The sequence below is a fragment of the Lipophrys pholis genome (genome assembly GCF_963383615.2).
Source record: "Lipophrys pholis genome assembly, chromosome: 9".
Taxonomy (NCBI): domain Eukaryota; kingdom Metazoa; phylum Chordata; class Actinopteri; order Blenniiformes; family Blenniidae; genus Lipophrys; species Lipophrys pholis.
In genome coordinates, this window is record NC_137639.1 from 24,435,644 (window position 1) to 24,450,643 (window position 15,000).

Sequence of the window (15,000 nt, forward strand, 5' to 3'; positions counted from 1 at the left end):
TGATATATTAATATATTAATATCTTATTCCTATTGACAGCTATCCTAACACAGTCATATTTATTTGTAACAATGCAGTACTAAAATAGAAAATAAATTGGAAAACTCCTAGTTTGTTGTCTCGTTTCCGTACATGTGGGGAAATCCATCATTACATGTTGAACAACAGTCTGTTTAGTGAAAGAATCTACAGCATCACATTACAGGATGACATGCACACTTCTGTCTAATTTCCTGAGTTCATGATAGCTTCCTGGTTTAGATAGTCAACATTGAGCCGAAACTACTAGTTTGCAGTGACGATTAGGTCCCTGCAATGTTGATATTAAAAAGTCAGGCTAAACGCCATCAACACAGGGGTGTGGAATGAATAAAGAGTAAACTAAAAGTAGTGACATCAGTCTAAAGTCTTATTGTAAGGCTTGAATATGATGTACTTATATGTATTTCTACAGTTTCTTAAGCCCAAGGCTGGGGATTGTCCTTTAATGGGAGAAGTGCTTTGTCTTTATTCAACAGTTTTGTATTTCAGGAATATTCTCGGTGATAATAAAAACACAGAGCAGACTGTTTAACACCTACGGCCCGCTTGGCAGAGCGAGCTGCATGAGGCCAGTTCTGCAGATACTCACACGATCCCGTGGGACTTGAGGGTGGAACTGTAAAGTCAATCTGCCATTTTTTTTTGGGTTATTTTGTTTTGTTTTTCTCTGAATGTTTGTGTCACATTGTGGGCAAATTCGCGGTCCAGTAATCAAGGTAGTGACAGCGACACCCACTTGAGTCTCACTTACCGGTTTCAACCTATTTACCATGTGATGTAAATGGAAGTGAAAACACCCACACTCTTCTAGTGCCATGACAATCATATGACATCAGTACTGTAATGACACAGCTTTGATATCACCTGGTCAGCCTCGTGAAGCGTTTCAGACAGCTCAGCTTGAGAACCGCAACCTGAAGCCCAACTTCAAAGTTGTTGTAATTACTTTTAGGGCTTTGATATACTGTATACCTTAAATAGGAGTTGTGGTGGATTTTATATCTGCTTCACACGGTGACAACATTTTATGGTTCCACTGTATGAATGAAAGTTGTTGGGCTTCCATCATTAAAGGTGTAACCGGTGACTAGTACTGACAGCTTTTAATTTTAGACTTCGACATATCGCAACAGATCGACTGTTGCTGCGACGGCTGAAAGATGATGTGGGTGTTTGCGGCAAGGAAGTGTGCACTTCGACTGGTTTAACACTCGTATGTGTTGCTTGTGCACGTCTGTATTTCATGTGTGTTCTGATCCTGGAAAGAGAAGTGAGATGGACACTTTTCTAAAAATAGTTCACTTCCACTGTTGCTGGCATCACTTCCTCTTTCTGACACACAGATACACACACGCACGCAGACGGCACGCACCCGCGCAACTCACTGAACATCTAACAATTTTCCTTATCTGTCATTTGTGTGTGCGTGTTTGTGTGTGTGTGTGTGTGTGGAAAATGGTTTGGTGTAATGGCACAGTGTGTAGGCTAAGTAACAGCTGGCAACTCCAATCAGCAATCAGCACACATGGATGCGTTGGGCGCTACGTTACAATGGGTTACTATGTGTGTCCCCTGGTGATAGGACATACTGCATGCATATATGTGTGTGTGTGTGTGTGTGTGTGCGTGTGCGTGTGCGCGTGCGTGCGTGCGTGTGTGTGAATTATTGAGAAAGAGTGAGAGTTGGAAAGCGGCGTCTCACCATGTGACGTAGACTTTGGGTGTTTTCCAAACCAAAGAAGTGGAACCAGCAGTGACGAGGATGTGACGTCATCACCAGGCCTCTTTTTCTCACTCGCTCACTCAAACTGCGGTCACATGTCTCACGCTTCTTATTTGTCACTTTCTTTTTGTCTGCGTCTGTATTTCCATCTCTCTTTTGTCTCATACAGTATCTCTCTCCCTCCGTACACTGGTCGGTCTATTTTCTCTCGGTCTTTATCTCTTGCTTTCCCCTCTTGTTACACTGCTGGGGAGTAGGCGTTTGCTGGCTGATTTTTTTTAATTTTATTTTTTATGAATGGGATGTGTTGTTTACTCTCTGACAGTTATTTCTGTCAGTGCTGATGAACACATACAGCGTGACCACACTTCCTCTTCTATTGCCCCTTCTTCCTCTGATTGGCTAAGACACCTATCTCAATGGCAACGTTTTTTTTGGCTACTTGTGCATGTGTGTTTTGTTTTTCTTTTTTTTCTTTCTTTGTGGGCGTACTTGAGTGTGTGTCTTTTTTGTGCGTATGTGCATGTGGGCCAGATTGTTGAGGGGTCTCTGTGGGCTTTTATTCAGAGAAGATTGATAAAAAACTTCCTGTTTCCAAGTGAGATGAAACGGTGTTTATTTTTTCTTTCCAGTGTAATGACGTCACCACTGCCTACGCTGAAAAGAACACATTTTTATTTCAAAGTTTTCAGCAGTACTGCAGCTGTTAAGTAAATTGTCTCTCCGTGATAAGAGGACACATGATACCCTTACCTGAAAGCCAAGTCACTTTTTTTAAACCATTTTAGAACTGCATGTTTGAATATTTGAACAAATACTTACAAACCTTTTTTTTTTATTGTGCCCTTAAATCTACTAGCTTTTCGCCCATTAATTTATTTTCTGAATTGATGTTTGCGTCTACCAATCTGTTGTTTCCTTGTCCCAGTTCTGAACAGAAATAAGTACATGACAGGTTTGCACTCTGAATCTCTGAAAGATAGATCATTCTTTATTTGTCCCACAATGAGGAAATTATCATTGTTGTAGCATCAAGTTTAAGTCAATATAGAAGAGGAGCAGATGAAAAGAATACAAACAAACAAAATTAAGAAAATGCTTGTTTATATTCTGTATTTAGTTAGTTTGCAGGTTGTTTCACCTGACAACTGAAATGGTTTTGTAAGTGCTGGATTTTTCTGTCATTTTCCTGCAGGCATAAAAAAATTACATGTACATACAAGACAAGCACATGCTTGTATATAAGTACCATCATGCAGTGGCTGGAAGGCGTTTCGGTACCTAATCTGCCTTTCCTATATGCAAAGCGAGGCTGCTTTTTTTTTTTTCTTTTCTTCTTTTTTAGATGAGATCATGAGGAAGCAGGTGCACTCCCCTACCTAATTACCCATTTTCTGTCAATCCACACAGAACTGGTGTGTTTGTGTGCTTGCGGGTGGGTGTGTGTGGCGGTGATCTCTGTGGGCAGAGGTGTTTGACTGATGTGTGAATAAGTGGGGCTTGCAGGGTTTCAGCTTATACAAGTTGTTTCGGAGGGTGCAGGAGTCACGGTGGCCTCGCAATGATCCTATTGCGACTTAGACGTGAAGTGTGAGAAGTTTCGGCCTCGTGTTTGAATTCACCGCTACGTTATCCTCCTTCATGGATTGTTCAGAGCGAGAGCTGAACATGTAATTAGCGTGCCGTGAAAAGATCTGCGATAACAAGCTGTGAGCGGCGCTTTAAAAGGCAAACTGCTCTCATGAGCACACGTGCACACCAACACAATAAAGCTCCTATTATTCAAACTGATACTGTTTTCTGTGCACTGATCCGGGACTAATTCAATCTCAATGGGCTCCGTTGACACTTTCCTGTGTTCACTTGTATTCTGAAGTGTTAGACAAAGGGCTTAGTACAATCATATTGAAACCATACATCGATGCTACTGCAGATGACAAAAATAAGAACCAGTGAAAGTCTGTGTCATTCACTTACAAAGAAATAGCTTGTAGCTTTGTTTTTGTGGTTTCTGCAGTCGGAGCAACAAAGTTGAAATTATGTGTATTTGTGGAAATGATGGAAGTGTATGTTTCGAATATAATTCTGCACTTTTATTATCAATTCATCTTCTTTACTCGCTTCATCCAACAGAAGGCCTCTGTAGCCCCAAGCTGACACTGAGGTCTTGTTTACACGACAACGTTTCAAATGAAAACGCATTGGGCCTAAAATTGAGCCGTGAGGCGCACCACATTTGACGTCATGAATCATGAATGAAACTGCCTGTTCTCAGTTGCGCTCACTAATGGGACTTTTAGACTGGCTGAATATCAGGACCCAGGCTGGATTTAGGGAAATGCACTTTGAATACAATGTTGTCAGACCTCCAACTGTGTGACATTGTTGAAAAACTGAATAATATGGGACCACCCCCCCTTATTTTCAAATCCTCTCATTCTGTTTTGGTACACTTGGCATTTCTCCTGCCAAAATGCTCTATTGACGTCTTCCTCTACCCACTTTGTGTATTTGCACGAGTGTGTCTGAATGTGTGTGTTTGAACTGCTCTGAGGACATCTAGTTTGAGTGTTTCTCCTCCAGTGCTCTTTCCGGTTGAGAAACAGTCTTTTTTTTCTTTTTTTTTTTTTTTTTCTGTCGATGGGGCTTATGGATCGGCACATTCAGCACCCCCCATCCACCCACCCACCAATACTCACTCGCCCACACATGTAAACACAGGAACAAACTAGATTCAAATTTTTATTTCGCAGGTCAACTGGCAGAAAAGATACTTTCTGAGTTTAGTTTACCGCTTTCATGAAGCGCGCTATTAAAATGGACAATAGTCATATCATAAAAACTGTGTAATTGTTCAGTTGTTGGTTCACGCATTGCTGCGCACTCAACAACGGACACACAGAGAACTCTTTCAGATAAATGCACGTCACTGCTGCATATGTTCTATATATCTGTAAATGGCTGTTCAGCTTTTTGCTGGTGAGGGACATAACTCAAGGGTTCACAGATAACCCTAAGCATATAAGCAACAATTGTTTGGTTGTAAACCAGAAGAACATGCTGTCTACTGAAGAATTGTACGAACACTCACGCTACATACTCTTGCTTAATGATCAGAGGGGTCTTTGTGTTCCTTACTTGTTAGATTAGAGCCGTATGCTGAGTTTTACAGTCGGTGCACGAGCCTGTGCTGCGGCAGGTAGGCTTGCAGACACCAACGTAGTGGGTTGACGTGCTGAACTGACAGTTTCTTGTGCGTAGATGAGACAGCAAGCATCTTTCTTTTCTTTTCACTCTCTTTTAAATAGATGTTGGCTCTGATTTCTTGGTTTTTCCTTCATCTATAGATTATAATTGCATGGCTAGATTGCGCCATTCATTCAAGTGACATTATTTCATTGAAACAATGACTGAAAGTAACGTGTTACTTGTTCAAGTTGCACACTGAGAAGCAGGGCTGAGCATGCTTAACAGCTGAATGGTCAATCGCAGAGCTGACATGTATAGACAAGCCTGTTTCTACCAACAGGCAAATCAGTCTCAATTTACACAATTTTCTTTACACGCAAGTTCCGGACTGTTTGAAGCCTAGAGCCTTGTCAGAATACTTAAAACAGACGTGTATATCTGCCCTGTTGGTCGAAAAAAAACAAAACATTTTTTACCTGCATATTCAGTTTTGAATAAAGCTAAAGCTGGGCAAGATACAACCTGCACAGGTTGCTAATTTTACACAAAACAAACATACTCACTTTCGTACAACCTAAAACTAACTTGCACAGCCTAAACTAGAAACTGAATGACCTAAGCTCTATTTTCGTGTTGATGCCTGTCTGAACATTGTATTGAGAAACGCTGACTGAAGAAGTATTAATCTGCAGATGTTCTACTCACTGTCCTGAGTAGACTTCTTTTGTGGTTATGTAACTGCGGTCTTAGACACACTGTTGAGTTCCTCTGGATTGTCCTGCTTCTCTAACTCATTAGGAGTCGCGCTCAGTTGGGTACTGTCAGGTGAATGAGTCCTTTTCTCCCTGTGTCCCTCTTTCTCCTCCTCAGTGACGTCATGCGTGCACTGCTGATGGAATCTCCCACTTGTCGCTGCCATGTGAGAAGGAAAATCCAGTCATCGGGTCACGATGGCCACCGGATGGCCGACTTAGGAGAGACGTCACATTCACGTCTAACTCCTGCAGCTCTTCGATACACACCTGGGACACAGTAAGCCGGGGAAACCCTCTCTCTCTCTCTCTCTCTCTCTCTCTCTCTCTCTCTCTCTCTCTCTCTCTCTCTCTCTCTCTCTCTCTCTCTCTCTCTCTCTCTCTCTCTCTCTCTCTCTCTCTCTCTCTCTCTCTCTCTCTCTCTCTCACACACGTAGCCACACTGTAATCCAATTAGGACAGTAGTTAGCGGCAGCCTAGCGCAGGCTTCCTCGGACACACGCTGATCCAATTATTGCTGGATGGATAGGCTGGGCAATCCCAGTGTTTCCCAGCTCTAAGGTGCTTAACTGGCACTGTGCCAACGCATTAGGAGGACACCTCATACGCACAAAGGATCCCCCTGCTATTTTTGTGGACATACATGCAGGCTGCCCGGTGACTCAACAAAGATGTGGAAGAAGCCAAGAAGCAACTTCCACTCAGTCAGCAGAGTTACAGAGAGCGAACCGAGGAGGCAGAGCTTACCGAGAGTAAGAGACTTTCCTCTACGCACAACTCCGTCTTCATAAAACTCCTAATCACATGCCAGGAATAGTCACGGACATATACACTCTGGAAATTATTAACAGGATAGAAGAACAATGAATGGATGGAAGACCTTGGATGCTACTGTCACCCACCAAACATTCACTCATTTTCCATGTGCTACAAAACCATTGATACCATTTGTGTTGTGTGTGTGTGTGTGTGTGTGTGTGTGTGTGTGTGTGTGTGTGTGTGTGTGTGTGTGTGTGTGTGTGTGTGTGTGTGTGTGTTCTAAGAGGCTCTTCATTAAACAACACATCAAAATGAGGCACTCTTCAAACAAGGTCACAAGTCCATACAGAAGCACTTTCCTAACACTCGCTGTGTAGCGAGGCTCTGCAGAGTTGTTATATTCTCTTTTATTCGCTTTCTCCTTGACACACACACACACACACACACACACACACACACACACACACACACACACACACACACACACACACACACAGATGCATGCAAAACTGCATTCTTACTTTTGATTAACCCTAAAAAACCTGTAACATGTCTTCGCCTAGTTTGTAAAGAGATGTTGCAGCAGAATTAATTTACACACACACGCACACACACACACACACACACACACACACACACACACACACACACACACACACACACACACACACACACACACACACTGCTCCTTAGATCAATGCAGCACCATCGAGTACAATGGTCTGTCCTCTTTTCGTGTGATGAACTTTGCTGTGGATATGGAAGCCATGCACTCACATGCATACTCCACGTAAACACACAAACAAAAAGAAACACAAAGCCTTCTCTTGGCGAGAGAACGCTCACGCAAAATTGCCAGAGTGAAAAGGGACTGAGCTCTGTCCATCATGTGTCATGTCAGGCCCTTCCTCATGCTAATGCACTATTCATCTATGTCATAGAACGATAATGACTCTTAATGCTGAGAGCCTCGCTGAGGTACTCAGACACTGAGGGAGGCTTTGCTGTCCGCTCCACGGCCCGCCTCTCTGTCTCTGTATTTCCCGTGATGTTTTCTGCTATTTCCCTGTTTTTCATGTATTTCTCAGTGTCTGTTTCCCTGTCTGTCTGTCTCAATATCTTTCTGTTTGTTTTTGTTTCCTTGTTTTTCTTACGATGTCTGTTTCCTCATTTCAACTGTAATCGTTTGTGTGCTTTTTTTTCCAAAAGTATTTTTCTGCTATCCAAAGCCGTCTCTTTTCAGACTTAATGAAACAGGTTTTTCATGTAAGTCTTTAAGTTACAGTACCCATCCATCCATCCATCCATGGAAAACACGTGCATACACAGGGGGAACATGCCAACTTCACACAAAGAGGCCTCCAAGAATGAAATCAAACAAGGGATTTTGTCACTGTGTTGCACGAATGTTAACCACTACACCGCCATGCAGTTTTGTTTTGACAAAAGACGAGTCATACATTTCCTTGCACCATTGCTTCCCCAAACTGAACGTTGACAATTACACATTTAAGAATATTTGTTTGTATTTCTATCGTATGGATGTAAAAACACCCAAAATGTGTAAAATATGTCACAAGAATCAACTTTATTGAAAGGGAGCCAATTAATTGTAACATCTAGGAGGCACATGTGAACCAAACAATACTGAATGATGACAAAGAGGCAGATGCCCTCCTCCATTGTCTTACAGTCTTTGTGAAGAAGAAAAGATTTGTGTGTCGAGAGGCAGAATACATGTCAGAAACTAGCAGGTGAAATCAGTTTCATCGATTGTGGTCTATGTGCAATTGAGTTTTGAAAGTCTTTAATTGTTTTTGGAGTTTTTGAGTGGGTCTGAAACAAATGGCTGAGAAGGCCACAGTGTGGGATGCAGGTGTACAGTAAATAACCCAGTGACCCCAACTTTCTTGAATAGACTCCAGTGTTCAATTACCCTCCTCTTTATGTTGCATTTATCAGGTCGGTGTTTTTTTTCTTCTAGTACTTCAACTTTAACTGGAAAGAAGTTCCAGAGCTGAGTCACAAGGACACACTGTGCTCGGTGTGTTCGCGACTTACGTAGGGATGCAAAAAGTAAAGACAATCTCCAATGTCTTGTGTATTGCAGAATATCTGTGGTAGAAATGTTTTTGTTATTTATCCAGCGTCCTGTGTTTCCCAGGCAAGCAGCATATTCTCGTAGTTGTCCAGTGTGAGTGAACGGCCAGTCTGACAAGGAAAGTGGTTTCAGCTTTGGGGGACATGGGGGGCTAGCGAATAGCTCTGGGGACGTGTACAATGTGTGTGTGTGTGTGTGTGTGTGTGTGTGTGTGTGTGTGTGTGTGTGTGTGTGTGTGTGTGTGTGCGTGCCTGAGGTGAACTTGGGATGTTGATGCTGATGTGTTCTGATGGACTCACACAGAGACACAGACCCTGCCTGTGACTCACAGACGAGATGGACGTATCCCTCATGGGACAGCCCGAGGAATACACACACACACACACACACACACACACACACACACACACACACACACACACACACACACACACACACACACACACACACACACACACACACACACACACACACACACACCCATACATATGCTTGCCAGGTTAGATATCTGCCGGAGCCACTCATGGATCTTGTTCTTGCAGGAGAGTGGGATTCGCGCGAGGAGGGGAGTATGGGATTGTCGGGATCTTTGACTGCAAGTCTTCAGAGACTGAAGCTACTCTTGAAGCATCTCATTGTGTCTCTCTGAATTTTTCCCGCAGTGTGTTTCTCAGTGAAATTAGATTTGAACCTCATGGGGGTTTCTTGCTCACCTCTGGCTCACCCTTACATTGGCATAAATGTGTGTAAGCACAATGTTCTGTTCTGTTACTTCCTATAGTCTGCGCCATGAATGGTCCTTATTGAGTGACTGTGGGAGTGCGAGGGAGTTATCACGGTGCATGGCTGACTTCTCTCAGGGCAATGACTGCAGAAGTTTAGGACAACGACCGGAGGGTGTGCACTTGATAAAGACGGATGATGAGGCGAGATGAGGAGAATCGGGCAGAACTCAAGTGGTAGCTCAGAGCTAAGGACTTTGCTTCCTCCTTTCCTTGACTCACCGCGTCTAATCAGACATTAAAACATGAGTACAACAGTTACATTAGCTATTTAATGTGGATGAGGACACTCATGCATACGTGAACAGTCATGTAATTAAACATCTGCAATAGGCAGAGTTGAAGATGAAAACACACACACACACACACACACACACACACACACACACACACACACACACACACACACACACACACACACACACACACACACACACACACACACACACACACACACACACACACAGAAGATGCCGAAAAAAGAGCCAAAGGGTCATTATGAGCTGTGTGTGACGCCAACCGCATGCTCGTTATATTAGTGCTGGGAGCCTTCAAGTGACAGATATCACACACACAAGTATGCACAATGGATGATCAGTGGGTCATTGTGAGATCAAAGCATTCATCACATCTGACTGCCCATTTGTTAAGAAATAAAGGCCCTAATGACCTCGATATCAGCTCAGTGCAATAACAGTCAGCCATTTGTCCCATTGCTTTTCCTAAGAACTTGAATCTGTCAAATTTTCTGAAGTTGAATGGGGAGCTTTGAGAAATGATGTTGCCATGCAGTGCAGTGGAATCGCGAGATCACTTGAGGTAAAAATTTGTACAAATATCAGACACAGAGTCCTTTTGCTTTTTATTGGTGGAAAACAAGATGCAGAAACCCAACGTGAGCAATGGCCTGAGGCAAAAAACTCACTTTGAGGGTTTTCATTGAGAGCGTGAATTTCTGCCACAGTAATTTAGACGTATCCTTTCACCCTCTTTACAAGTTTTGAGAAGGTTGCCAGCTATTCATATTTGAATGCGTCTATTGTCCCACATAGGCTACTGTAGGTGAGCTGTGGGAACTGCTGACAGAGGGAATCTTTCCAGTTACACTCTCGGGTTGAAAATAAAGACGTTTCTCTGAATCAAAGAGAAACTAGGATATTAAAAAAAAAAGTAGCATAGTAGAACATGTTGGCTCAAACAAACTCGGCAGTTAAAAAGTTGAAATGGGACTTGGTCGACTCTTCCGTGTTCTGCTGAAAGTTTCTGGGAAAGAAGCATAATTATGTGGGATATTTTTGATTTAAAACACACCAGAATTGGACAAATTGAGAGCACATTTGCCAGCACGTGGTAAAAATGTATTATAGCTCTGGCATTGTTCGGAGATGTGGCTCGGTGTGTGTATTAATCTCTGCCTGCATGTGTGGTGAGGAGTACATCTGAGTACACAGTGGAAATGCACTCAACCACACATCTCATTTCATGTCCCACGAGCGCTCTGTGAGAGCGGTGTGCTGTCTGTGTGTCATGTTGTATCTTATGTGCTTTAACATCCCGCAAGAAGTCTCTCTGTGCCGTCTGCCATCATTATAATATGAAATCCTCCCGAGTTGATGAATCTGGTCCCATCCATCCCAGCAGGTGTAAAAAACTAACAAAAAAAACTAACCAAATTTTTTTTTAAAGTTTTTTCTATTTATAATCAATCACTCATAAAGGTTTTAATTGTAAAAAATAACATTGCAGACACCAACTTAATTTGTTATTCCACCGGTTTTCATGTGATAAAAATGGATTCAAGGTCAATTTCTGAGAAACCACTTTTGAATACTGTTCACTGTCTCCTACGATGAGCTTCATTGGCATGAGAAATTAACTGTGACCATATAGTTAATGCTATTATTTTATCAAGGGCTTGGTGTATTTTGTTTGATTGATGTGAGAGTTTATCATTCATAAAAAACACTTTCAAGCCATCTTTGAGATATTATACAATTATTATTTAATGCCCACTTCAATGTTTTCATACAGCAAAATGATTCACTAAATGTGGAACTTCACTCAATCTGACGGTGAATATCTACACGTTTTTTTTAAACATTGGGTACAAACGAAGCCAGAAACACTGAATGAGAAAAACTGAAAAGAAATGTAAACTATTCATGATAAAACTGAGATACCATTATCAAACCTGAAGTACTTTATATAGAATAATCAGGTTTATTGGTCCTTTACAAACTTTGCTTTGACAGCAACATGTAATCCTTGAAGATCACGTTGATTTGTAAATTGTGATTCCATTTTCTTAAAAAGGCCTACTTCAATAAAATAACAGGAAGAAAATCTGATAAACACCTTGATGTCGTTTGCTGTCACTTTCCCATGTCAACACTTTGTGCTTCTCTGATGTCAACAGTCTGTAAATGGGCTTTAAATGATTAACTGCGATTCTACTCAGGACAAAAAAGGCCTGTGAGCATTGTTGGTTAGTGTGTCACGGCACTGACAGATTGAGCTCCGTTGTCTGTCCCCTGCTTCTCTTTTCCTCTGCATTCCTTTCATCTGTGAACTGGTTTCTTTTTTCCTCGCCATGACTTCATCAGAGCACTGGTGAAGCAAAAGTTTAGTTTTATAGCACTCCGCATTGCTATTAGGTAATTGTCTGCAGCACTCCTCCATAGTGAGGGATAGACCTGACCACTTAGGCATCTGAGGAATCCACAGCATCATCACATTCTGCCATGATAACTCTGGAACAGCCCGATTCCTATCACCTGCAATGTTTTAACTCTCCCAGACTGTGTGTGTGTGTGTGTGTGTGTGTGTGTGTGTGTGTGTGTGTGTGTGTGTGTGTGTGTGTGTGTGTGTGTGTGTGGGAGTGAACCTTGTTGTGTCCTCATACCATAATAGGCTCCTCTGTATAACTGTCTCATAAGTCTCGTCTCGTGAGTAGATACAGCCGACTCTGGCCTCAAAAGGAAGAGCGACTTGGAGAGATAGTCGCTGTAACTTTCACTGCGCTTGACTTCAAACACAAACACAAACACACACTGGGATCTAATTCACCCTCTTTGTCAGACATCAGGGTTTCCGGAAGGAATCTGAGGCATCCCAGGAACTGTCTTCCCGATTCCTAAAGGCTTACTATTCGGCTCATCCTGTCTAGTTCCTCGGCCAAGAAACACACACACACACACACACACACACACACACACACACACACACACACACACACACACACACACACACACACACACACACACACACACACACACACACACACACACACACACACACACACACACACACACAGCGTCCAGCAAGCCCAGATATCCACTTGGACGAGCTGAATTTATGTTGTGACTGAGCGGCAGGGAATGCTGCCGTAATTCCGGCTGTGCCGAATTCACCAGTGATGAAATCCACTAGTGATGCTGGCACACGCTCACGGGAATACCACCAAGACAACAGAGTGACGATGAAGAGAGTACACATACACACACACACACACACAGAGAAGCCATTGAAAGACATTGTCTCATTCAACACAAATACGTACTTTAAAGAGGAGACGTGGGCGTCTGCCTTCGTCCCTCTTGCCCTCACGCTGCTCTCATGTCTGTGCGTCTCAGCCTCTCAGGGTACTTTTTCCACTGTGAGGGTAAAGAGAGGGTGAGCACTCCACTGTGTTTAGACAACACAGAATACGCTGCTAAAGAGACAATTTACCGCATAGGATTACTTAAAATATTGGTTGAAGGTACACAACACGCGTGGATACCTGAAAACTTTATTTTGATATCATTTTTCAACACTTATTCCTAAAGTCTTGAGGAATAAGGTGATTGAACTTGGACTTGAATCTATAATTCTATTGTATACTTAGGGAATATTACTGGCTGCACTAAGATGACTACCAGCAATATATATATTTATATATTTGGCACAAATTGTCTTTGTGGAAAGTCATTTGAGGTGATATTTGAGTGACACAGCTGGCTGGTTGGATGGAATAAACACAGAACCACTGACAGATAAATTGAATAACTATGTAGAATCTTTTAATAAACTCAATCAAAATAAAAAGTGCATCAAAAATAACTGATCCCAAGAGGACAAAATGGAAACAATTGCTCTCCTGGAAAAGATAAGTGTTACTGCTTTCCGCCAAGTGCTGAAACCAACATAATCCCAAGATTTCAGAAGGTTTCAAAAAAACCTGTTTACAAACAAATTATGGGTGAATGTGCACGGTTATTTTGGTATTAATGTGGTTATTTGTTTTACTGGGACTTTGCATTAGCTCCAGTTTACAAACAATTTTAATGTCAATGTTCACATCTCGTATACATTGACCAGCCATAACTTTATGTATCTATTGCGTCCTGGACTCCACAAGACCTCTGAATGTGTGCCGTGTTGTCTGGCTCCAGGACCTGAGCAGGACAGACTTTAGATCCTGGAAGTAGTGAGGTGCGGCCTTCATCGGATCACTTGCATCAGTGAGTCTCAGCCACACAGGATCCCTCTAAGCCTTCACAACTTCGCCTTTGTCGGAGCAATGTAAAACCATTAAACCTGCCTGTTTCTCCTCCATAATGTAATGGTAGATTGTCATTATTTCATTATTTATTGCGGATACGTGCACAGTTCTGTGTATCATTACTCTCAATAGTGGTGTGAGACGGTAATTTAATCTACCGTCTTTCTGACACGAATACAAGAGATGTCTTCTGGGGGAAGGAAAGCTGCCAATCATCTTGTTCTGATTTTTTAGAAAAATAGAATATAGTCCAATTTAAAAGCTGTGTTTTCCAGCCGTTCGTTGGCTGACCGCTTTCTGAAACACATTAAATTTTCTCCTTCGTTTTATCGCCTCTCTGCATGTGTATTTTGAGCGTTCATCATGTTCTCATCTCGTCGCGGCAGCTGAGCCTCAGCGTTTTTTGAGTGTGAACTATCTGAATATAATCAGAGTTTAGTTCACACTCACCAATCCCCGCTTGCTTGTTCACTCCAATTTGAGATCTGGCACTCCATAGTGGACGACGGTTGAGTGAGTGCTTTGGAGTGTGCAGCCGGTGGAGTACTGTGTCCATGAAAGACTCTTCTTCTCCCACTCAGTGGGAAGAGAAGAGTGGGCTGCTGTGGAATTGAGAACCCTCATCTCCTTCACTACAGTGGGTGAGAGCCACCGGGTCCGCGCTAAGTGCTGCCGGGCACTATTACTGTGAAAAGGACTCCTCTCTAGGGTGTCCTTTCAAGTGTCTGCTGAACGGGACACTACAGAGAGCCACGGCCAACTCATGTGTTTGTATGTGTGTGCGCCTGCTTGTGTGGGCCTGTGTACTCGCTTGTATAATGTGTTGCCGGGAAGGTTTGTGGTGCTGAAACCAGAGCAGGTATGTGTGACAGCTACTGCGTGAGTGTGCGTTTATAGAGCTCTGTGTGCGTGTGTGTGCGCGCGTGTGCCAAGTCGCAGTATTAATAGATGGCAGTGTGTTTGTACAAGACACTAATAGCGGCGCAGCTGATATTAGTGGATCAGTTTCCATCACACTCTGTGGCGTAGAAGCGCCTGATTCAGCAGGTGTCTCCCGTGAAAGTCCTGGCTGTTCTCTGGCTCCCCGGTCAGTGTCTGAGTGTCCTGGC

General features: G+C 42.8%; 1 protein-coding gene across 3 annotated transcripts in view; it reads left to right on the top strand.

Moving 5' to 3' along the window:
- Positions 1-15,000, top strand: part of alg2 (ALG2 alpha-1,3/1,6-mannosyltransferase) — a 71,524-nt gene that overhangs the window by 21,962 nt on the left and 34,562 nt on the right. For all 3 annotated transcript variants that reach the window (XM_080471214.1, XM_080471215.1, XM_080471213.1), the window contains one exon: positions 5,825-5,986. In XM_080471214.1, coding sequence (XP_080327340.1) covers positions 5,832-5,986 — 155 coding nt within the window. In that variant the 5' untranslated portion in view covers positions 5,825-5,831. The remainder of the gene's footprint in view (positions 1-5,824; positions 5,987-15,000) is intronic.